General features: G+C 37.1%; 1 protein-coding gene across 8 annotated transcripts in view; it reads right to left on the reverse strand.

Annotated features, from left to right (window-relative positions):
- NUMB (NUMB endocytic adaptor protein) overlaps positions 1–25,701 on the reverse strand; it is a 187,354-nt gene that overhangs the window by 19,911 nt on the left and 141,742 nt on the right. For 4 of the 8 annotated variants that reach the window (XM_070044987.1, XM_070044988.1, XM_070044985.1 and 1 more), the window contains 2 exons: positions 18,455–18,529; positions 12,848–12,883 (listed from right to left, as the gene is read on the reverse strand). In XM_070044987.1, coding sequence (XP_069901088.1) covers positions 12,848–12,883; positions 18,455–18,529 — 111 coding nt within the window. The remainder of the gene's footprint in view (positions 1–12,847; positions 12,884–18,454; positions 18,530–25,701) is intronic. The other 4 variants (XM_030831639.2, XM_030831631.2, XM_070044990.1 and 1 more) reach the window with 2 other exon arrangements.

Genomic DNA, 25,701 nt, shown 5'->3' on the forward strand with positions numbered 1-25,701 from the left:
ATTTATCGTATTTCACAGCATTTGATTTCTCTAAATAGGCGAAGAAAACAGATAATATGAATTCTTCCATTTGTTCATACATTTGAGTGCCAGTTCTTGGATGTCAGTATAGTTTGCCACATTACAATTATTTCAATCAGGTATTGAGATATTAACACTCAAAGACACCTGCAGCTGAAATTAAGTCCGGACTTCCTCTCACAAATTCTAAAGTAGTAATGCTTCTGAACTATCTGTAAACTTTAGTGTCTTTCATTCTGATAATATAAACTAAGATTCCTGAACACTTTTTAGAAAATGATAAAAGTCACAGAAGATGAAAGTTTTCCTTTTGTTTGCCCTAAAACTATCCACTTAAGCCAATACCTTAGGAGATAAGGCCAAAGTTAGCTAGCCACAGGACTAAAAAAAGAGATAACCCAGAGTAAGTATGAAATATAGAATATACATACATCTTTAAAAACTTTTTTTTAATTTTTTTAAATTAATTTTTATTGGAGTATGGTTGCTTTACAATGTTGCGTCAGCCTCCACTGCACAACAAAATGAATCAGCCATACCATACAGATATCCCCTCCCTTTTGGACTTCCCTTAGGTTACCACAGTGCATTAGGTAGAGCTCCCTATGTTATACAGTATGCTCCCATCAGTTGTCTATTTTCTACATAGTATCAATAATGTATATGTGTCAATCCCAGTCTCCCAATTCCTCCCTCCCCACCCCTTTCCCCCTTGGTATCCATACATTTGTTCTCTACGTCTATGTCTCTATTTCTGCTTTGCAAATAAGAGCATCTATACCATTTTTCTAGATTCCACATATGCGTTATTATACGATAGAATATACATACATCTTAGTGACACAAACACCCCTTAAAAAAAGACTACATAATACTTCAGACACTAATAAAAATGTGGTAGGGGTAACGTATATGTGAGACAGTAAGAATTATTTCATCACCACGGTTCCAATGCTTTTTATTTTAATAATAATTTCAAGGTTATAGGTAGAATTCACACTGAGTAGTGTTAATGCATGAAAAATAGTTTTACAACAAAGAGAAAACTGCTTATTCTTCAAGGAAAGAAAATGGGTCTAACATGAACAGAATTTCAGTAACTTAGAATTTAAACTGAGAAGGATCAAACTACCCTATGAGTGAAAAATGTCAAATATAATTTTCAAGTAACCACTCAACTCTCTAAATATCCATGTTAAAATTTTAAAACTAACATTTCCCTTAAACACCTTTTACTTTGGGTAGATATAAACCAATACAGAAATTAAGCAGACTCTGACACTGGAGAAAATGATAGCAGGAAATGGGTCTATTACAAATTATTAAATCAGGAAGCTTACACTGCAAGCAAGAGAATGCACAGGTAATCTTAACGTGAAAATACCAGTGAAGAAAGACGAAAAGGTTGCAAAAATGACATGGAGATAGTAATTAAACAAACTCAGTACACTAAGATCATTTCCCCTAAATATAAAAGCTACTCACAATAAAAGGCAATGAAATAACTAATTACAATAAAGAACTGCCATCTGCCTACCTATTAATCTCCAGGGGTTTTTTTGTTTTGTTTTTTTGGTAGACACCACTTAAAAATTTTTTTAAATGGATGGAGATCACAAGTTGGTAGTGTGCTCAGTACGCTAACAGATCCTCACAGTCACTCTTCTGTTTTACATGTTGTTATCTGGGGAAGTACTTCGGATTTCCAGTTGGAGAAGTATGTTTCTAAACTGTTTAAATCATGATTGGAAAACTTTTCCTGTGAAGGACCAGGTATCAAATATTTAGGGCTTCGCAGGCCATACAGTCTATGTCACAACTGCCCAACTCTGCCCTGCTGCACAAAAGCAGCCACAGACAATATGTAAACAAATGGACATGGATTTGTTCCAATACAACTTTATTTATAAAAACAGGTAGTGGGCCATAGTTTGATGACCTCTGATATAAATCATCATAATCCCTGGAAAGTGATTAAACCTGTTTTGGAAAGACAATTCATTATACTGAAATACTAGAACTGTTTGGAATTGTCCCTGAATTCTTTTTCTTTTCTATTTTTAAACAAATGTGCTTATATCCTATTATTTTAAACTGAGACCCAAACTCAGGCGCAGTCCAACTCTAAAGTTCTATGATTCCTAAGGCCACCAGGGAGATAAGAACACGCAATTAATCAACATAAACAGAAGTGATATTTGGAGGCAAGACAATTGTGTTGGGCATATGACAGACAAGAACAAAAAAGGTGTTCTAATGTAAGCCAAAGCAAAGAAATGCTAAAGACACACAGAAGCATAATTTGGCATAGCTATGAAATGTTAAGAAGCAACAGCAGCAAACAGACAAATTTGGGCAGGAAGGGTAGAGCAAGTCATTCTTTCTGAGCAATGGCGATCTGCCATTCTATTGTGCAAAGCTCTTCTGCTACACACCAAAGAGGTCTTCAAGGGTACCCAATATGTAAAGAATCTCTGGTCAGTCTTTCTGTCACACCTACACACAGAGATAACCCAGTCATTATGGAGTAATAATGATATATTCGTAGGCAACCATGACACGGTGTGTCTTGCAATGAGTGAATGAGAGACTTCCTTAACAGGAAACTTGGCTTCTTCTTCTTCTTTTTTAATCTGAGAGGGCCTTCAAATCTATCATTTGATGACATTTGAATTTCTGAACAGAACTGTGTAACGAATAAATTTTGTCTTATAATTCCAAGATACAGTATGTACCTCCGAGAAACACAACTTTCTGTAGGATTTGAGACTGGTACTATCTCCAATGGCTGCTTCCTTAAAAGTACAGTAACTTTTAACCTGCACTTTCTTAAGTGAGAAGGGCCTTTAAAGGCTTTCGGGGAAAAAATAAGGATAATAGCACGTCATGAACCAAACAACAAAGGCGAGATTTTTGGAGGCTATTTAGCTCTCCTAGTTTATAAATCACTTTTAACTGAGAGGAGGGAACCTAGAAAAGAAATTATTCTAATATTAAGTTCATTTAAGTTCATACTAAGTTCATATTAAGTTTCAAATGCATATAATAGAGTGAAAATTCCACAGGGACCTCAAATTCAACCTGTCCAAAACCAAATTCATCATAACTCTTCTCACAGTGAATGATTTCCCCACCACCTTTCATCCATACCATAAACTTGGGTCTTATCTTCTGTCTCCTTCTGTATATCCCTAGGTTGAATAAGTGAATGAGTCGGAGCAGGTTCTCTGTCGCTCCAGTGGCCCTGTTAATGCTGTTCCTTCTATGCCTTTTTCCTCTAACTTAGTTTAACTGGAAGTCACAGTCTTAAGTCTCAGCCTTAGGTATCATCTCCTCTCAGAAGCCTTAATCTCCAACATTCACTGTCCCTCTCTGCTCCAGTAGTACCTATTATTGTTACACAATTTGTTAACTACCTTTTTTTACCTGTCTGGTTTTTCCCACTACAGGGTGAACTTGAAAGCACTGCATTTGTCATTCACTAACTCAGACATTTTGGAGCAGCTACTATGGACCACAAACTATTCTAGGCATTGAAGATTCAGCAGTGAACTAAATTAGGTGAAGATCTCTGTCCACAAAATGTTTATGTTTTAGTGAGGAAGAGATAAAAAAAAACCCAAATAAGTAAAATGTATGCTATGACAAATGGTGATAACCCCTATCAGAGGAAAATAAAGCTAGGAAGGGGAATAGTGAGTGTCTATATATGGAGGAGGGTGGTATTTGAAATTTAAAATAAGGTTCTCTCAGTGACTGCCTCAGTGAAAATGGGGCTTTTGAACAAATGGGAAGAGATGAGGAAGTGAGCCATGCATATATCTGGATGATGTGTGCTCCAGATTAGAGGTTACAGTAAGTGCAAAGGTCCTGAGGTGGAAGCATAGCTGGTATGCTCAGGGAACAGCAAGGAGGCTAGTGTGGCTGGAACACAGGAAGCAAGAATAGGAGAAGATAGGAAAAGGGACAGAGATAATGCATGTATAATGGCCTGCTAGGCCTAAAAGACTGGTTTTTACCCTGAGTAGCTCAGGAAGCTACTGGAGGATCTAGGGCAGTGGAGCAACACAATCAGACCTCTGTCTTAAAAAGATCACTCCGACTGATATCTTGAAAACAGATGGTAGGGGGACAATAATGAAAGCAGATTGTGTAGAACATTAATGCAATGATTCAGGTGAGCGGAGAAGCTGGCTTGGACCATGGCAATAGTGATGGAGGGTAGTGAGACAGGAACTATTGATGGGATGGATACAGGGTAAAAGAGAAAGAGAGGAGACAAGATCAGATCCAGGACTTGTGGCTAAAGCACATGGACCGGGATGGGAAAGACTAGGGAAGACTAATTTGGGAGAGCGTTTCGGAATTTGGTTTGTGACACATTAGTGTGAAATGCCTTAGTGTGAAATGTTTAATGATGATGATACTGACACATCCATATGGCAGGCTATTCTGTACACTTTGCTTATATTTACTCATTTAATCTTCACAACAATCAGGTGAAGATGGAATTAGTATTATCCTTTTTTTATAAGTGGGGAAGCTCAGGTACAGAATGGTTAAGAACCTCTCCCAACGTCACAAAGCTAATAAGTGGCTGAGCCAGGATTAAATACAATTAATCCAGATCCCCAGTCTGTGTCCTTGACCCCTATGCTATACTGCTTCTAAGATGGAAGTACCATTATGGAGTTTAGGGCAGATGTCTGGAGACAGAACTTTCAAAATCATCAGCATAGAGATGGTATTTAAATCCATGACACTGGATGAGATCATCAAGGGAGAAGTGTAGGTAGAGAACAGTCCACAGACTAAGAAGTAGGCATCAACACAAGGGAAAATCAAGAGAATATGGCACCTGAACTCCAAATGAATAGACTGTTTCGAGGAGCGGGAGGGATTTGGCTGCTACATCAAATGCTGCTGACAGGTTGAGTAAATAAAGTCTGATTAAATGAGTTTAATAGGGGAAAGGAGAGCAGAAACTGAAGGCACCAAGAAGAAACCTTTTTTTAGAAAGATGGTTTGTTTTAATGCTAATGAATGATCCACTAGAGAAAGAAAAACTGATTATGGAGGAGGTGGGTAGCATTACTAGAATGACTAAGAGCTAGTATAAGAATCTTGCGGAGGAGTTGGCCTCAGCTAGGAGCACAGACAGTTCATCCCTTGAATTGGAGGGAAAACAGAGTATATATGCACAGATTCACGTAGGTAAGTAGATGTGGTGTCATGTTTGAGAGTTCTCTTCTGGTTGATTCTGTTTTTTCAGTGAAGTAGGAAGCAGGGTCATCAACTGAAAGAAGAGTAAGAAATTCTGGAGGTTTAAGGAAAAGGAAGGAGGAGTCAAATAGTCATCTGAAAATGAGAGTAAACTGGACTTAAAAAATGGAGATTGTCTCGCTCATCTTTGATCTGGATAGCCTAGCACAGTCCCTAGTATGTTTTAGACACTGTGACTTGAGGCTTGAGAACCACTAAGTCTTCATGAATACAAATAAAAAAGATAACTCCAAAGGTTAATGAATTTTTTTTTAATCTAGAAAAGATCAATGGCCAGGGCATTTGACATATTAGCTGATCATGTCACAGGAAATACTGAAACCAAGGATCAATGGAAATCTTCTGAGTACTCTTGGGATTGTCTTTTTTCTTCTTCAGAAATTTGTTATATTGCACTTCAAAAGGATAAATAAACCAAATCCTAAAAGATGCAACTAATAAAATACAAAAGGGGCTTCCCTGGTGGCGCAGTGGTTGAGAGCCCGCCTGCCGATGCAGGGGACGCGGGTTCGCGCCCCGGTCCGGGAGGATCCCACATGCCGCGGAGCGGCTGGGCCCGTGAGCCATGGCCACTGAGCCTGTGCGTCCGGAGCCTGTGCTCCGCAACGGGAGAGGCCACAACAGTGAGAGGCCCGCGTACCGGAAAAAAAAAAAAAAAAAAAAAAAATTAAAAAAAAAAAAAAATACAAAAGAAGGTAAAATTTATAGAAGGGCATGAGAATTTAAAAAACAGAAAGGAAGAAAAGGAAAGAGGCAGCAAGTGATATTCCCTCACATGTAAAGGAAAGGATCCAGAGTGAAGATAAGCACTAAGTACAATTTGCCATTGAGGAGAAAATTTAGGAAATCTAATTAGAATGTAGATGTGAGTACACTGACTTAACAGTGGTCATAAATACCATGAAATGTTTTACTCTTGATAATTAGTTGAAAACAATATAACCCTGCATTACTTTTCAACTATGTATTCTCTAAAACATAATCATTTCTAATGATGCCATTTAACAACTGTAACAGCATCAAAACTTGAAAAATTATATCTGGCAGTACATTAACAGTATCTGTTAAAACAAATATTATAATATTTTTGGTGCTTTTTATACAGTTAGAAGTGGTTATCACACACACACACCCCCCACCACAATCAAATAATAGCCCAGGGAGGAGTTCACAAACTCAAACGCCTACAGGGTTAAAAGCGGTAACAAAATGAGTGAAGCAGGCTGAGTGTAGGGACCATAGGGAGTTGCAGGGATGTGGCAAACAAGCAACCAAAGGGCACAACTGGTACTCAGCTCAAGCCACTGTTGCTGCATACAAAGCATGCCGTTTTGCCAGATTTTCCATTCTTAAGATAGATGTAATAGTTTGGGTTTTTTTTTGCGGTACGCGGGCCTCTCACTGCTGTGGCCTCTCCCGTCACAAAGCACAGGCTCCGGACGCACAGGCTCAGCGGCCATGGCTCACGGGCCCAGCCGCTCCACAGCATGTGGGATCTTCCCAGACCGGGGCACGAACCCGTGTCCCCTGCATCGGCAGGCGGACTCTCAACCACGGCGCCACCAGGGAATCCCAGATGTAATAGTTTTGATGTAAAAAATTTCAATGTTTGAAATATTAGCAACTAATCCAAATTTATGAACTGTGCGCAGGCCATACGATGCATGTTTGTGGGAAGCATTCAGGCCCTTGAGCTATCTAGTGTCCCCTGCATTTGACACTTCTCCATTCACTATAATTAAAGCCTATCCGAGGAAAGCAGAGGCCAACACTTCTGAATGACAGAACACAGGGTAGGTGAAAGAACTCTGCACTAAGTTTCAGAAAACTTTGGTTTCAGGGTAGGCACTGCCATTTACTACTAGCTGGGTGACCTCTTTGAGCTTGTTTATTCATTTGTAAAATGTAGTTTCATGAACTATCACGTCTAATTCACTGAGCTGTTGTGAGTAACAAGTTAGAAAGTAGGTCAAAACACATCACAAACTACAAAGTTCTATATAAATACAAGTAGATGGCTAAGAGATAGTAGAAAATATATACTGGTCTCTGTCCCTGGTTCCTGGCACAGACCTCCTGAAATCCTTGTAATTTCCTAAGTGATAAGAGCACAACGAGCATCTCTTGTCCTGATATTTGGTCTCTGACCCCATCCCTGACACAAGGCTCCTAAAACCCTTGTAAATTCCTAAGTGAAGGGCATCTTTTGTTTAATGAGACAACCCTGGGTGGGCTCCTGGATGAGGGCTTGTTGCCAGAATGACCAAGCCATGATGAGAAGCTTAGGATTTTCAGCCTTAACCCCTATCCTCTAGAGCAGGAAGAGGAGCTGGAATTGGAATAATCTATCAAGCCTACGTGAGGAAACTACCACAAAATCCCAATAGTACAAGGTTCAGAGAACTTCCAGGTTGGCAAACACATCCACATGGAGAAGGTGACACACTCCAATTTTACAGGGACAGAAGCTCCTGCCCTTGGGACACTCCCAGACCTTGCCCTATGTATCTCTTCATCTGGCTCTTCACCTGTATCCTTTATCATATCCTTTAATAAACTGGTAAACATAAGTGTTTCCTTGATTTCTGTGAGCTGTTCTAGCAAATTAATCAAACCTGAGGAGGAGGTCATGGGAACCTCCAATTTGTAGCCAAATTAGACAGAAGTTATTATGGGTAACCTGGGGACCTGCAATTGCAACTGGCATCTGAAGTCGGTGGGAGCAGTCTTGTGAGACTGAGTCTTTAAATCTACGGGATCTGACACTATCTCCAAGTAGATAGTGTTAGAATTGAGTTAAATTGTAGGACACCTAGCTGGTGTCACAGAGAATTGTTTGGTTAGGGAAAAAATCTCTACACATTTGGTGACTAGAAGTGTTTTGTGTCAGTAGTAAAGGACACACCCAGGAGAAAGACTCACAGGAGGTAGACTGAACTGAATTTTTTTAATACAATGGCTTTAGAAAGAGACCTAATAGGGTGGCCTGAAAAGATTTTATATCTCTGTGTTCAGTCAGTTCCTCATAAAATGGTAATATAGATTACTTAGCTCATGAGTTTCCTCAAATACATTAAACTTTTAATATCCTTTTCAAACGTTAAGTGCCACGTAATTGCTTGGTAATAAAATATTTGCCGAGTATGGCCAAATACACTAGAAGCTGTATGTAATACTTCCTAAAAAGCTGAGTACATTCTTGACTTTCCTAAAAAAATGATCAATTTAATGTAGCTAAGTTTAGAAAAAGGTATTTCAGAGCCTCAGGGGTTTTTTTCCTTCTAAGATGTGTGTAATCTTACACCGGGTTAATAATACAGCCCTGTAACACACCCAGGTTTATCTGTTCCTCACTGCTAAAGCTTCTGAAGGTACTGCTCCCATTTGCTGGAGGAACAGGGAGGTCAGGCCCCTGACAGGAATAGAACAGGGTGGTCAGGTCCAGGACGCAACTTAGGGAAAAGCAGCAGCAGTTCTCCTGGCCATGATTTACAAATTCAGAATCAGGGATAATAATTCTCCCATCTACCTACTTTTCTCCAAATGTGCTTGATGGAAACACTTGATAACTGTTGTTCTCTTTATCTTGGTCCATTAAACCATACATGATAAGAAGGCTAAGAAAGTATCAAAATTTATGAGGAACTCTACTAGATAAAAACTCCCTATGAGATTCATTTTTAGCTTTCATCAAAACACAATTGACCTAGCAAACTCAACAAACCAAATCTCTTTCACCAGACTACTTCTTGTAGATAAGTGTGAATGTGAGTTGAATGATGCCAACCTGAAAGGTTTAAAAGGCTCCAAATTAAAGAAAAGTTTTTCACTTAAAATTAAGCACATTTCTGGAAAGTTATAGGTGATGGTTTTTTCTCCCTTGATTTTCCAAACTCTTTGAATGACTTACTGTAATTAAAAAAAATTGTACATAAGAATAAAATTGCCTGGCCATAAAAAGAATTCTCCCCACAATAACATAAGAATTCTGTATTGTATCTCTGTGAGATGAGAGTTGTTCATTAAACTTACTGCAGTAATCATTTCATGATATATGAAGTCAAATCATTATGCGGTACATAAACTTATACAGTGCTGTATGCCAATTATATCTCAATAAAACTGGAAGAAAAAAATTCTGAGGTTCATGTTTGTTCACATTATGGGATCAATTAGTATCTTTTAAGAAAATCTCACTAGTATGGTTTAAACATCTCTAAATAAATAAAATGTTAGTCTGAACCACTGAAAAAGATTCTTTAAAGCATTAACTAGTAACAAAGTAAACTGACAAGAGACAAAAATCCAAAATTAAATTACTACCTTTAGGGACTTCCCTGGTGGTCCAGTGGGTAAGACTCAGCATTCCCAGTGCAGGGGGCCCGGGTACATTCCCTGGTCGGGGAACTAGATCCCGCAGGCATGCCGCAACTAAGAAGTCTGCATGCCAAAACTAAAGATCCCGCATGCCGCAATTAAGACCCAGCACAGCCAAAATGAATAAATAAATAAATTTTAAAAAAAACTACTACCTTTAAAGAAGAAAGTTAGAAAGTAAAAATGAGTTTCCAGGAAGCTCTTAACTAGCATCTTTTAAGGTTAAATCTTTTAAACTTTGCTTGTAAATAATCTGAAAACTGAGTGATTGTATAGCATAGTGATTAAGAGTGTAGACTCTGGAATCAGATTATCTGGGTTCAAATCCTAGATTCTACCACTTATTGTATCTGTGGATTCAGGCAGGTCCCTTAACCTCTGTAAACTTTAGTTTTCTCACTGTAAAACGGGAAAATAATAATTTCAGGGTTACTGTAAGGATTAAGTGAGATAATTCATAGTTTTCTTTCTCATACCATATGGATTTGCCATGTAGCAAAATGCAGTGAAAACAGCTAAGAAGCACAGTGTGACCCAGTTTGGTGACACTGGAGATGCACAATGACCCCATTATTTATAGCAATGAATATTGCCACCTTGGAGGTGATTCTCAAGTGAGAGCTATCTTTGTTCTTTAACATCATGTTATAACCTTTTAAAAAATATACTTTAACATGTTTTTTCTATAAACCAAATCAATATTTTCTCCTTTAGCTTTCTCTATCTAGCCTTCATGGACTTTTACTAAAGTAGATATATTAAAAATTGATCACTTAGAAGATAATTAAAATTGTATTTTAACTGGGGTGATGTGAAATTGCTTTGAGAAATTCTATCTAGGAAAGAGTAAATGCTCCACCAAAAAAATCTGCTTAACAATTATAGTGTCTATTTATAATGATGCAAATGTCTATAGGATTTATTCTTTCTAGTTATAGATCCCACATTCTACGGACCTGTTAATTTGACTCAGGCTCAAAATATCTACTAAAAGATTTTATTGTGACATGTGTGGGTAAATTATATGACTTTTTATTTCAGATTGACAGAAGTTACTGAATTAAACCATTCAATCTAAAATCCTTCAAATTTGTTTACATTAATATAAAGGTGACCTAAACCAGAACATGTAAAAAAAAAAGGGTTACAACTAAAATATTTAATTGAGAAGAAAGTGGAAACTAATAATTTTTTTTTTTTTTTGCGATACGCGGGCCTCTCACTGTTGTGGCCTCTCCCGTTGACGCGCAGGCTCAGCGGCCATGGCTCATGGGCCCAGCCGCTCCGTGGCATGTGGAATTTTCCCAGACGAGGGCACGAACCCATGTCTCCTGCATCGGCAGGCGGACTCTCAACCACTGCGCCACCAGGGAAGCCCTAATAATTTTTCAAAATTGTTCTTTAGGGACTTCCCTGGAGGTCCAGCAGTTAAGACTCTGAGCTTCCACTACAGGGGGCATGGGTTTGATCCCTGGTCAGGGAACTAAGATCTCACGTGGCATATGGCAGGGTCAGGAAAAAGAAATCGTTCTTTAAAGTAACAAAACCACCCAGTGAAAAACGAACTGTGATGGGATTTTTATATTCACATAAACTTTTAGTAATGTACACTCAGTTATACAATGACAGTAGTTTTTTCTTATACTCTCTCAGTCTGACTTATTTTGTAGCACTTACTCAAAACTAGACAATGATAAGCTTAGACACAAAAATGTTAGAAATGTATTTATCTATAATACAGATACATTCTGTACTGTCATCATATATATATATATATATATATATATATATATACACACACACACACACACATATATACACACACACTTTTTTTTTTTGCGGTACACGGGCCTCTCACTGTTTTGGCCTCTCCCGTTGCGGAGCACAGGCTCCGGACGCGCAGGCTCAGCGGCCATGGCTCACGGGCCCAGCCGCTCCGCAGTATGCGAGATCCTCCCGGACCGGGGCACGAACCTGCGTCCCCCGCATCGGCAGGCGGATTCCAACCACTGCGCCACTAGGGAAGTCCTATATATATATTTTTTTCTTTAAATTTTTATTTATTTTATTTTTGGTTGTGTTGGATCTTTGTTGCTGCACGCAGGCTTTCTATAGCGTTGAGTGAGGGCTACTTTTCGTTGCGGTGCGCAGGCTTCTCATTGTAGTGGCTTCTCTTGTTGCAGAGCACGGGCTTTAGGTGCATGGGCTTCAGTAGTTGTGGTACATGGGCTTAGTTGCTCCGCAGCATGTGGGACCTTCCTGGACCAGGGATCGAACCCATGTCTCCTGCATTGGCAGGTGGATTCTTAACCACTGTGCCACCAGGGAAGTCCCATCCTATATATTCTTTTTTTTTTTTTTTTTTTGCGGAGCACAGGCTCCGGACGTGCAGGCTCAGCGGCCATGGCTCATGGGCCCAGCTGCTCTGCAGCCATGTGGGATCCTCCCGGACCGGGGCACGAACCCGCGTCCCCTACATCGGCAGGTGGACTCCCAACCACTGCGCCACCAGGGAAGCCCCCAATCCTATATATTCTTAATTCTAAGGAAATTTGAACAAGCATTCTTTGAAAAGTAGCTACATAAAGAACATTCCACATATGACAGACACTTGGTAGACTACTAATTAAGACAGTTTTTCTTAGGTTACCATCCCAGGTTAAAGAGCACAGGATCTTCAAAGATAAGTTTATGTACTTTCACTTACTTCGTCTGAAATTTAACTTGGATTGAAAAAAAGTAATAGCAATGAATGTAAAATTTGCGATACATTTAATTTTCACTTGAATTTAGTATTTCTTCCCACTTCTCTGTCAATATTGAACACTAAGTAAAACTTGTTAAAAAACTCAACAAATATGCTAATATGAACAATTTTGCAAGATCAAATTAAATTTATTTTAACACCTAGTCTTGAGGAAGCAATTCTTTTCTAACCTACTTGATTTATTTATTGGACTTTCCTAGGAATCATCAGATTTAGTATCAACAGACACACAGGTAATATCATAGATAGCTTTCCAATTCATTAATTTACATATTTAGTCAAATCAATTCCTGTATTACAAAGAAACCAAAGCTGTACTTCTTTTTCAAAAAATGTGTCAGTGCTATACTAGGGGTGTAACTCCTTATAAAGCAAGCATGAATGTGGCATCAAACTTACTTTTCCAAAGAAGCCTTTGAAGAACTTCCTTTCCTGGAGGAACAGGGGGACAGGTCGAGCGCTATTATTGTATGGGCTAAATGTCCCAAGGTTTCACAGCAATAAGCATATACAGAGGTTGGGTGAAGGGCAAAGTAGGAGAAGGGGAAGGGAGTGAGAGTTTTAAAGAGTTATCCATACCAGGAGTGACAGGGAAAAAGGAAGGGTGCATGAAAATGCAGTGAAACATACTGTATGGCCTAATAATCCGCAGAAAGAGAAGAAATCAGAACCTGTATCCATGCAGAGCAACTAGTTACTTTAGCATTCTCTACTGACTTTTAAAACAGAGATTATTCAAATTTGGCAGCAGAGAAAAAGACTAGGACATACTGGTTTGTGAGATTTGCATTTAAATTTTCGTAATAGTGAGTGGTAAATTGATTGGTTCACATACATTTTTCAATTTAAAATCAGTGGTCAAATATGTGGAAGTCACCAATGAAAAAACCAGTCCACACTCAAATGATCACAAAGTAACATTAAAAAAATGCTACACTTAAATTATGAGTGTGAAGGGAGGGTCCTTGTCAGACTTTTTCTTGCTGAGTTCAAGATGCCACTTTGAGAATTCTTACTTATGCATTAGGACAGGTTTGTATGTATGTGTGTGCTGATCAATTCCATAGCAACTGTGGGGAAATAATAGATATGTTCTATTTCAAACACGGAATAAATCATCTATAAAGAACACATGGCCAATGCTTTCACTGGAGCTGAGAAAACTAGTATATTTGAGAACCAAACCACATCTGTTAACCACAACTAAAATTTGAAGAATAGGGTTGTTTTCTTTTTAAATGCTACTGTTTTAGAAGAAAGAAATTTGTACTGACAGTTATAACTATACAATTCTAAAACTACATAGGTAAAAGAGACACAATTGTCTGTGGTCCCAGCACCAATTTTTAAGCATATACAAACCTTGAAAACTGCCCACCATTTAAAATCTGAAGAACTTATGCAAAGTAGATGAGTTCTAACTCACCCAAGCTAGCTTAACTTTAACATTTCCTAGTTTTGGTTGAACTATACTTTAAACCTTTACCTTTTATAATCCATTATTAATAGTGAATAAATGTCTAGAAAAAGACAACTCTACAGAAATTTGACTCATAAAACTCATTCAATACTCTCAAACACTGAATGGTTTATTTTTTCTCTAGGTTTTGAAAATCACAAACAGCATCAAATATTTCCATAAAATGTTTTGAACTTAAGCTAGAAATATAATAAGGTAATTGGGATAGTTGTAACAATAAGACTAAGCTTATTTCTGCTGCCAAGTTTGGTGACCCTAGTTTCGTTAGACTTTTAGGTAACCACCAGCTTTTAAAAGATGCAGCCCAAGTTAAAAGATTCACCATTCTTTAGGGATAGGAAGATGTGGGAAGGAGATTCGTTAATATTTAATTTAGCTCCCAGAAAAGCTCCTGTTAAACATGGAGTTTGCCTTCTATTTATAAAAGACCTCAGATGTTAATGAAAAAAGTTGACGTGCAAAATGCATCAAAAGACAGTTATTAGAGTAGAGAATAATATTAATTTAAAAAAATTAAATTATGATTCTTTTACCTGCTAAAACAAGAACATACATTAAAACAAATTTATCAAATAGCAAATAAAAAATCAACATATTAGAAACTGGTAGTGTAATGAAACTAGTCTAAAACCAAGACAGAGAGGGAGAAACACAGAGACAATGGGAAGAAAAGACATTTTAAAAGGAAAGGCATCTTGCACCAGTATCAAGCAAGATAACCAAAGGTCCAATACACTTTTTACAAAATAGATTGATAAATGACAGTACTCCTCCCCCTGCAACTAACTCTGCATTAAGGCAATGAAAATGGGCAATAGTCATTTCTGTCATTTATCCTATACAATCTAAGTCCCTAAGTGGCTAACTGGTAAAATTACGCCACAAAGCAAATGAATGGCAAATAACTGTAACTAACTTTATGCATATAAAGTAAAAAAAATTTAAACATACTTATGCTCTGAGAAGCATATGTTGTTTAGTTACAATATCTTTTCATTTGAAAATATTAAGTATGCTGATAACTTCTAACTGAAGTTAAAGTAATCCTAAATTGTAAGGGACTACTTGGAAGGAAAAAAAAAAACTTGCAAATTATCCTGCTTCTTCAAGCCCGCACAAATTTAAAAAGCGCTAGAATGTTACACTTTTAGTTCAAAGATCATTTGAGTGATAGGTTTAAGATGTTTGTTTTCCTATTTAACTGGTACATCTGAGCTACATAATTCTTTAAATTTTAAAGCTTTTCTGGCATTCAAACTTGTTCCAGACATGCTATTTCTTCTTTAATCTGTAGGTCTGTACATTTTTACATTTGCTTCCATTTATTTGAAACGATAAGAGGAACATTTATCATCTATGAAAATAAACAAACATCTCCAGACACATAGCTTTTGGCACAATATAAGCATCTGGCACAGTAGATTATACATGTTTGTTAGATGAATGTTAGCTAAAAGAAGGGAAAAAGGCATCTAGAAAATTCTGTATAGTAAAAATATGAAAAGAAGACAAAAAGCATGAATTTTTGTGGACTAACATGATCTGAGATGAACAACATCTGAAGACTTCCAACTTTCTGCAGCCTTTTTCATACAGCATTAGAAAGGGTATTAATAGAAGGGGAAGTTCCAGTGAGTATAATAAATAGGAAATTGGCACTAGTCTCCCAAAAATTCAATCTTATTTTTAAAAATACTTGTTTGCCTGTGCAAAATTATTATACAACACTTGCTCCAAGTCTCCTGGGTAGGGTTAGTCTGAAAAATTTTAAAGAACTTCTTGAATCAAAAGTTCAGAAGTGGTCAATCTTCCTTCAAAGTTCAAAAGTTTAAGTATGTCCAGAAAAGCAATCCAAATATGCATAATTTCATTTTAGTTGTAAAAGACCATGGGGAAATAAGGATTTTTAAGAGATATGCAAAAGGGTTTCATAAACTTTAAACATTAAATATAACATTGTTATGATGGTTATTACAAAATTCAATTTGACCCCATATTGAGGACTGAATTGTTTTCTGTATATTTATTCCAGAAATATTTTTTGAGTGGCTACTATGTGCCAGACACTGTTCCAGGCATAGATATAATTTTTCAAACAGCAATTTGGTTCCGATTTCTAGTAAAAATAAAAACTTATTTTTTCGATAATTTTATTATTTAAATAAGTCCTGTATCTCAAATAACCATGCTTATAGTTTACAATTTCCTTGGTTAAAACCAAAAGGTAAAATAAAAAAATTCACTCAACTAAACAATGAGTTTTAAAACTAGACGGCTTCCCTGGTGGCTCAGTGGTTAACAATCCGCCTGCCAATGCAGGGGACACAGGTTCGAGCCCTGGTATGGGAAGATCCCACATGCCGCGGAGCAACTAAGCCCGTGCGCCACAACTACTGAGCCTGTGCTCTAGAGCCCGCATGCCACAACTATGGAAGCCTGTGCACCTAGAGCCCACGTTCTGCAACAAGAGAAGCCACTGCAACGAGAAGCCCACGCACCACAACGAAGAATAGCCCCTGCTCGCCGCAACTAGAGAGGGCCCAGGCACAGCAATGAAGACCCAACGCAGCCATAAATAAATAAATAAATGGACAGACAGATAGATAGATAAATAAATAAATAGAGGCAGGCACTCTGCCCTTATTAAAAATAAATAAATAAATAAAAATAAAAATAGACAGTGAATAGTGGCTATCTCTGGGACTGCAAGAGATTTTATGTACTGTTTTTGTTCATTTGTATTTTACAGAATGAACATATACTACCTATGTAATAAAGAGAGGTTTCTAATTAAAAGCAGGTTAAAGAAAACTAGACAGTGAAGAGGACTGACTGCTCATTAAACAACTAAATACCACTTCTTAATTATCTTCTGGGCAAACTTAAACCATCCCTAGTTTTTCCTTATTTAGAGAGTAAACATGAAGCCATATGCTGAATTAAGACTTTCCAAAGGCTCATTCCACAGTGACCTTCCAAATGTTAAGTTTATGTAGGCTCTAAGATTTTAATAACTATTTAAGGTTTGTTTCAGGTCTATCTAGTCTATTCACTGATTCATCTGTTGTTTTCAGTTATTAGCATTATGATGTTTAATGACTAGTAGGGTAAATCATTGCATTACTTTTTAAAATGTTCTTAGAAAATCTTATTCTATTACTGAACTTAGAATTATTTTGTTAAATAAGAGATTGAATTTAAATTTCCTGGAAAACTGCATTATCTGAGGCTGTATTTAACTGGGGACTATATTTACGTGGACACGGCAAGTCTATAAATTATTATATAAAGTCCCTTTAACATTAATGATGATTAAATGGAGAACACAGATAGACTAAGAAGGGCTTCAAACATTTAAGAATTTAAATGACCAAAATCTGCAGTAAAGGGTATGTATGTGTGTCTATATATTGTTTTGTTTTTTAGTTTTTTGCATACCATAATCAGTTATTTTTCTCCTCCTCTCCTTTCTATAATAGATTCAGACATTTGTTCGAAAACATAATCCACTTCTCTGAGTTGGTTGCTTCCTTGACTTTGTATCTTTTATATTGAGGAACTGTATGTAAGAGGTCATATAGAATGTACCAAGAAGCAGAAAAGTTTTGATTAAGCAAATTGAGGGGAAAAAAAAGCACTCATTAGTAGCCAAACTTGTGGCAGCCCACCATACCAGCAAACCCAAAGCAACAAGTATTTAATGCTGTTCTGGGGCAAGGGCATGCAGAAGTAATGCTTAAAGCTTTCACAGCAAAGGGGGGAAAGGCCACACATTGGAGAGAAGGTTGTGAAGAGGGCTGTCAGAATTTAAGAAACATTCTTCAAACCTATCCAAAATATGAAGTTAACACTTTAATCTTAACCTTTATGAACTCTGAACTCATTCTCTCCTTTTATTAAATACACAGGCATGTGCCTGGGATGTGTTCTATGGCATAATAGGCAAAACAGACATTATTTATCCTGGAAAAGGACTCTCCATTTCAAGTATGCTGAAGTTTGTGCAAAAGGCAGGGAAATACATTGTTTATGTTAGAGGAGTATAGAGAAGGAAACTGGGGAGTAGCAGTAATGATAATTAAGTCTCCCCAAAATGTAAACCTCACCTGCTGTCAACACAGATATCTCTATTTTACACTTTTTCCTGGAAAGCTGTTTCTTATAGAGTTAAAATCAGTAATTTATAACCCAGTTGTCACAGTTAGGTTAAAAGACTAACTGTAATAGTTTTATCCTGGTTTTAGAATATTATTCATCTATAAGAATTCATACCACTTGCTTAATATGGGTTCTGAATTAAAAGTATCTTTTAGATAATGTCTGGCCTAAATTGAAGAAGTTGGTCATTGTAACTTACACCTTTGGATGGACAACGTGAAATGCTCTTTATTAATGAGCCCACATATTTTGCCTTAAGAGAAATACTGTTCTTACTGGATAGTGGGTCACTAAAATTTACTGAGCAAAATCTTTTGAGAAAATATTTACAGCATATAGATCAACACTGGCAACCATCAAATACATACAGCTTTCAATCTTTTTACAGCATCTTCACAGATGTGCATTCCTCTTGATTCATCAACTTCTACATGCCCAAGGTACTGTAGAAAGAAGAGAAAAGTTACAGCTATTGCTGTTTACTGAGTAGCTACTATACAGTAGATATTATATGGTAGAAAACTGAATATTAAAATTCCTGCACTCAAGAAACTCACAGCCATTATAGAAGAGTTAAGGTAATGTCACTTTACTTACCCTCAGTGTCCTCATGTGACTGAGATTTAGAATAAAGGTCTCCAAGAGCTGTTATAGAGGAGTAGGCGAAAAAGTACATGATAAGCACTAAATGTTACCTGAATCTATTGGATCTGAGGCATAACAGCCTATGCTAGACACAGTTACTATATCTCTAAACATAAAAATAGTCCTAAAACAAAGTGTGTGTGTGTGTGTGTGTGTGTGTGTTGAAAAGGTACAAATAAAAAACAGTTACTCAAGGGCTGAAGAGATCACATACTCCTTTTATGGGAAGCACATAAGAACAGGGCAGAAAACTAAAATTTTAAGAAGGTAGTGAGTGCATCTGAGCTTTAGAAGATGTGCAGAACTTGAAGAAGCTGTATTGGAAAGGTTGGGAACCTATTTTAGGCAGGTAGAATTTAACAAAAGCTATAGGTGTAGAATAGAATAACTATATATCAGCAAATATTCCTGTCTGGCAAGAATATGAGGTATATGCAGCTGGGGAATTTGAACACTGAAATGAGTCTGTACTTAATCCTAGAGGCAATGGAGAGCTAATAAAGCTTTTTTTGGTTTGTTTTTGCAAGGTAGTAATATTATTCAAATTGTACCTTAGTATGGGAATAGTCTTGGGTTAGAAAGCACAAAGGATGATGGCAATATCACAAGTGCTCTCTCTTAAAAGGAAATTTAGAGTCTGGTTCTGGGTGAGATGGAGTAGACATACATTACCCTGTCCCACCCTCTGAATGAAACCATAAAACCAGAACAGAATACATGGAAGCACCTATTTGAGTTCTCTGTAAAGAGTATAAGATGAATCAGAGAAGAATACCAGAATTCAAGGTATTTCTGAACTGGCAGGGAGTTTACCTTCCCTGCCCCTCCTCCCCTTTGGTACCTCCAGCCTGAACTTTACACAGCCAGATATCCAAGTGAGTGCTATGGCACAGACAGAACTCTGGGAAAAGCACTCTAGCTCTGGCCCAAGGACCAGGTAAGGTAACTCCTTATCCTCAGAGAGTATAGGAATCCCCCTCCCTTTTATTTATCTTTTTTTGAACTTTCACATCCCAGTCCCCAGGAAATTCCGTGGTGGTGTCTGTGGTAGCAGCAAGGGAAACCTGCAAGAGCCACACACCTCTGAGAAGAGGCGGCTGTCCTCTGTTTAAAGAGACTGTGATTCCAGGAAGGTGGGCCAACACCTCCACCCCCCTTTCTACTTCCCCCCCGCCGAATCTCCCACCATTTGGCCCTGGATGAAGATGAAACAGTAGTAATTCATGGGCACAATAACCAGTGCCCTACGAAACACAGGCATGGAGAGTTTAAGTAACTTGCCCAAAACCATTCAGCTAGTGAATGCTCAAACCCAAGCAGCCTGACCCAGGACAGTCCTATAATGTTCATATACTGAATTTTTCATTTTTACCCCTATCTTTCCAATACTGAATAAATGCATAAAACCAACATATTAAAATCAATTTAGGAAACTGTTGGACTTTAGGTAGCAAAATACCTGAGGTATCGATCATAAAGATCATATAGACTAAGGACATTAAAGAATTGTAACAGCTATAATTTTGAATAAACATTATACAAAGCAGCAAGAATGCTCACTTTTAAGTGAATCAAATAATATATATATTCAGTTATATATAATATATATATATTCCTTTTCAGATTCTTTTCCATTACAGGTTATTACAAGATATTGAATAGTTCCCTGTGCTATACAGTAGGTCCTTGTTGGTTATCTATTTTATACATAGTAGTGTGCATCTGTTAATTCCAAACTCCTAATTTATCCCTCCCTTCCCCTTTACCATCTGGTAACTGTAAGTACATTTTCTATGTCTGTGAGTCTGTTTTGTGAATAAGTTCATTTGTATCGTTTTTTTAGATTCCACATATAAGTGATATCATATAATATTTGTCTTTCCCTGTCTGACTTCTTCACTTAGCATGAAAATCTCTGGGTCCATCCATGTTGCTGCAAATGGCATTATTTCATTCTTTCTTATGGCTGAGTAATATTCCATTGTTATGTATATATCACATCACCGTATCCATTCATCTGTCGATGGATACTTAGGTTGCTTCCATGTCTTGGCTATTGTAAATAGTGCTGCTATGAACACTGGGGTGTATGTATCTTTTTGGTTTTTTTTTTTTTTTGGCCATGCCATGCAGCATATGGGATCTTAGTTCCCCAACCAGGGACAGAACTTGTGCCCCTGCAGTGGAAGCACGGAGTGGTTAACCACTAGACCACCAGGGAAGTCCCTGCACGTATCTTTTTGAATTACAGTTTTCTCCAGATATATGCCCAGGGGTGGGATTGCTAGATCATATGGTAACTGTATTTTTAGTTTTTTAAGGAACGTCCATACTGTTCTCCATAGTGGCTGTACCAATTTACATTAACACCAACAGTGTAGGAGGGTTCCCTTTTCTCCACACCCTCGCCAGCATTTATTATTTGTAGACTTTTTGATGATGGCCATTCTGACTGGTGTGAGGTGATACCTCATGGTAGTTTTGATCTGCATTTCTCTAATAATCAGCAATGTCGAGCATCTTTTCATGTGCCTGTTGGCTATCTGTATGTCTTCTTTGGAGTAATGTCTATTTAGGTCTTCTGCTCATCTTTTGATTGGGTTGTTTGTTTTCTGATATTGATGTGTATGAACTGTTTGTATATTTTGGAAATTAAGCCCTTGTTGATCACATCGTTTGCAAATATTTTCTCCCAGCCCATAGGTTGTCTTTTCATTTTGTCTATGGTTTCCTTTGCTGTGCAAAAGCTTCTAAGTTTAAGTCCCATTTGTTTACTTTTGCTTTTATTTCTTTTGCCTTGGGAGACTGATCTAAGAGAATATTGCTACGACTTATGTCAGACGATGTTTTGCCTATGTTCTCTTCTAGGAGTTTTATGGTGTCATGTCTTGTATTTAAGTCTTTAAGCCATTTTGGGTTTATTTTTGCATATGGTGTAAGGGAGTGTTCTAATTTCATTGACTTACATGCAGCTGTCCAGCTTTCCCAACACCACTTGCTGAAGAGACTAACTTTTCTCCAATGTGTATTCTTGCTTCCTTTGTCGAAGATTAATTGACCATAGGTGTGTGCGTTTATTTCTGGGCTCTCTATTCTGTTCCACTGATCCATATGTCTGATTTCATGCCAATACCACATTATTTTGATTACTGTAGCTTTGTAGCATTGTCTGAAGTTGGGGGGTGGGGTTGTGCCTCCAGCTTTGTTCTTTTTCCTCAGGATTGCTTTGGCAATTCCGGGTCTTTTGTGGTTCCATATAAATTTTAGGAGTATGTGTTCCAGTTCTGTGAAAAAGTCATGGGTAATTTGATAGGGATCACATTAAATCTGTAGATTGCTTTGGGCAGTATGGCCATTTTAACAATATTAATTCTTTCAATCCAAGAGCATGGGATATCTTTCCATTTCTTTGAATTGTCTTCTATTTCCTTCATCAATGTTTTATAGTTCTCAGCATATAAATTTTTCATCTCCTTGGTCATGTTTATTCCCAGGTATTTTCTTTTTTGATGCAATTTTAAACGGGATTTTTTTTTTTAACTTTCACTTTCTGATATTTTGTTGTTAGTGTAAAGAAATAGAAAAGATTTCTGTATGTTAATCATGCATTCTGCTACCTTGCTGAACTCATTTATCAGTTCTAATAGTTTCTATGTGGAGTCTTTAGGGTTTTGTATATAAAGTATCATGTCATCTGCATATAATGACAATTTTACCTCTTCCCTCCCAATTTGGCTACCTTCTGTTCCTTTTTCTTGTCTAGATTAGAAAAATTTTAATTCAAAATTATAGGCTGTCAGAAATGTCAAGTGTTTGGTGACTCTGTGAACTCGTTCTAGATGTTGAGATTGAGCTCACACCCAGAAATAATAGAATACTTTGTCACTGAAGACTGCTTTTCATCATTCAGTCAGATGCTACAGTGATATACTACATATTACACTCAAATCCTGGAAAGTTGTATTTTTCAGCTTGGAGACAGTGATGAATGGCCATTTAAATAATTCTTTGAATTCGGCTCTAGAAAATATTCCTTCATGTTCTGTTGATATTTGGCTTTCTTCAAAGCCTAATAATATATTCTTAATTTCTTGGTCCAATAAGTAAAGAAAATCAAGTACTGGGAAAGAGTAAAATCTCAGCAATTGAGCTCTCAGCATTGCTGTTCTAACATATTAAGAAATTCTGACATCTCATTCTGGGTACCTTGCCACATATACTATCAATTTTTTAAAATTTGTTATTTTGTTTTTTAATTTATTCTCTATCCTTGATCACTGACTCAATGCCAAATATGTATTTTTAAAAATTACATTATCCTGTATTTTCTATTTTGCTGTACCAATATTTCTTTCTATTTTGGCACAAGCTGCTATTTTGATCATTATGTTAACAACTGCTTTGGCATAATCACTTTCGCTAATTTTTATCCCACAGAATTTTCCTGGTTATTTACCATGTTTATTCTTTGGGATCAACTTTATAGTAATTTTGTTCAGTTGCTGACAAATAAAACCTTTGGGATTTTAATTAAGATTACCTTAAATTCACTGGTTAATTTGAGAAAAACTGACATAATATTGACCCATTCCATCTAATACTATTTATTCAAGTCTTTTATGTCTCTGAAGTTTTAAGGTAGGCTTCAAATACACATTTTCTAGATTAATAAGTATTTAATAATTTTTGTTGCTACTGTGAACTGGCTTTACAGCCATTATTTATGTATATATTTGTGTATATATATTCTTTTAAAAGACTTTAGTTTTTAGAGCAGTTTTAGGTTCACAGGAAAACTGAGCAGAAAAGTACAGAGTTCCCATATACCCTCTGCACCACCCCCCCAGCTTCCCCCACTATCGCATTCCACACCAGAGTGGTACATTTGTTACAATCAACAAACCTATAGTTTATCCACAGTCTATATTAGGTTTTACTTTTGGTGCTGTAAATTCTATGGATTTTAACAAATGTATAATGACATGTATTCACCATTGTAGTATCATACAGAATAGTTTCACCGCCCTAAAAATCCTCTGTGTTCCTCCTATTCATCTCTTCTTCTCCCCTAAACGCTGGCAAGAACTGATCTTTTTACTGTCTCCATAGTTTGGCCTTCTCCAGAACTGTCATGGAGTTGGACTCATACAGTATGTAGCCTTTCCAGACTGGCTTCCTTCACTAGTAATATGCATTTAAGGTTCCCCATGTCTTTTCATATATTCCATTGTGTGAACATATCACAGTTTATTTATCCATTCACCTGCTGACAGACATCTTTGTTGCTTCCAAGTTTGGCAATTATGAATAAAGTGGCTATAAACATCCGTGTGCAGGTTTTTGTGTGGACGTAAGTTTTCAACTCATTTGGTTTGAGTGTGATTGGCTGGGTCATATGGTAACTGTACATTTAGTTTTATGAGAAAACTTCTCCTAAAGTCTTCTAAAGTGGCTGTCCCATTTGCATTACCACCAGCAATGAATTACAGTTCCTGTTGCTCCACGTTTTAACCAGCATTTGATGTTGTCAGTGTTCTGGATTTTGACCATTCTTGATAGGCGTGTAAACTCATTATATTTTTATTTGTATATAATTTGTCTTTCCCTCTCTGGTTGCTTTCAAGATTTTCTTAGTCTTTGATATCTACAGTTTCATTCACGTGTCTAGGAAACAGACTTTTTTTTTTAGATTGAGATATAATTCACGTACCATACAATTCACTCAACGTGCACCACTGAGTCATCAATTAATTTTTTTAAATTGTGGTGAAATACATATAACATAAAATTTGCCAAAAAAGTTGCCATTTAAACTATTAAGTGTATAGTTCAGTGGTATTTATTATATTCACGATGTTGTACAACCATTACCACTACCTATTTCCTGAACTTTTTCATCACTCCAAACACAAACGCTGAAAACATTAAGCAGTGACTCCCAAGTTCTCCCTTCCTTCAGCTCCTGGTAATCTCTAATCAACTTCCTGTCTCTATGAAATTGCCTATTTTAGATATGTCATATAAGTGGAATCACAATATTTGTCCTTTCATGTACAGCTTATTTCACTTAGCATAATGTTTTCAAGGTTCATCCATGTTGTAGCACATATCAAAACTTCATTCCTTTTAATGGTGGAATAATATTCCATTCTATGTATATACCACATTTTGTTCATCCATTCACCTATTGACAAAACACCTGGGTTGTTTCCACCTTTTGGTTATTATGAATAATGCTGCAATGAATGCTGACATATAAGTATCTGTTTGAATCCCTGCTTTCAATTCTTTGGGTACATGCCTAGGAGTAGAATTACTGGGTAATTATATGTTTAGCTTTGTGAGGAACTGTCCATTTTCCATAGTGTTGCACCATTTTACATTCCCATCAAAATGTATGAGAGCTTCAATTTTTCTATATGCTTATCAGCACTTTATTTTCCTTTTAAAAAAAATTATACCAACCTAATACGTGTGAAGCATATCTCGTGATTTTGATTTGCATGCCCCTAATGACTAATAATATTGAGCACCTATCTTTTCATATGCTAATTGGCCATTTGTATATCTTCTTTAGAGAAATGCCTAGTCACATCCTTTGCCTATTTTAAAAATTGGGTTTTACTCTTTAGATATATGATCTCCAAATATTTTCTGCTGTTCTTTGGGTTGCCTTTTCACTTTCTTTCTTCAAAAGAAAACGTCCTTTGATGCATAAAATTTTTCAATTTTGATGAAGTTCAGTTTATCTATCTTGGGCTTCCCTGGTGGCTCAGTGGTTAAGAATCCACCTGCCAATGCAGGGGACACAGGTTCGAGCCCTGGTCCAGGAAGATCCCACATGCCACAGAGCAACTAAGCCTGTGTGCCACAACTACTGAGCCTGTGCTCTAGAGCCCGCGAGCCACAATTACTGAAGCCCGTGCACCACAACTACCGAAGTCTGTGCACCCTAAAGCTTGTGCTCCAC

Source organism: Globicephala melas, chromosome 2, assembly GCF_963455315.2.
Source record: "Globicephala melas chromosome 2, mGloMel1.2, whole genome shotgun sequence".
Classification (NCBI taxonomy): Eukaryota; Metazoa; Chordata; class Mammalia; order Artiodactyla; family Delphinidae; genus Globicephala; species Globicephala melas.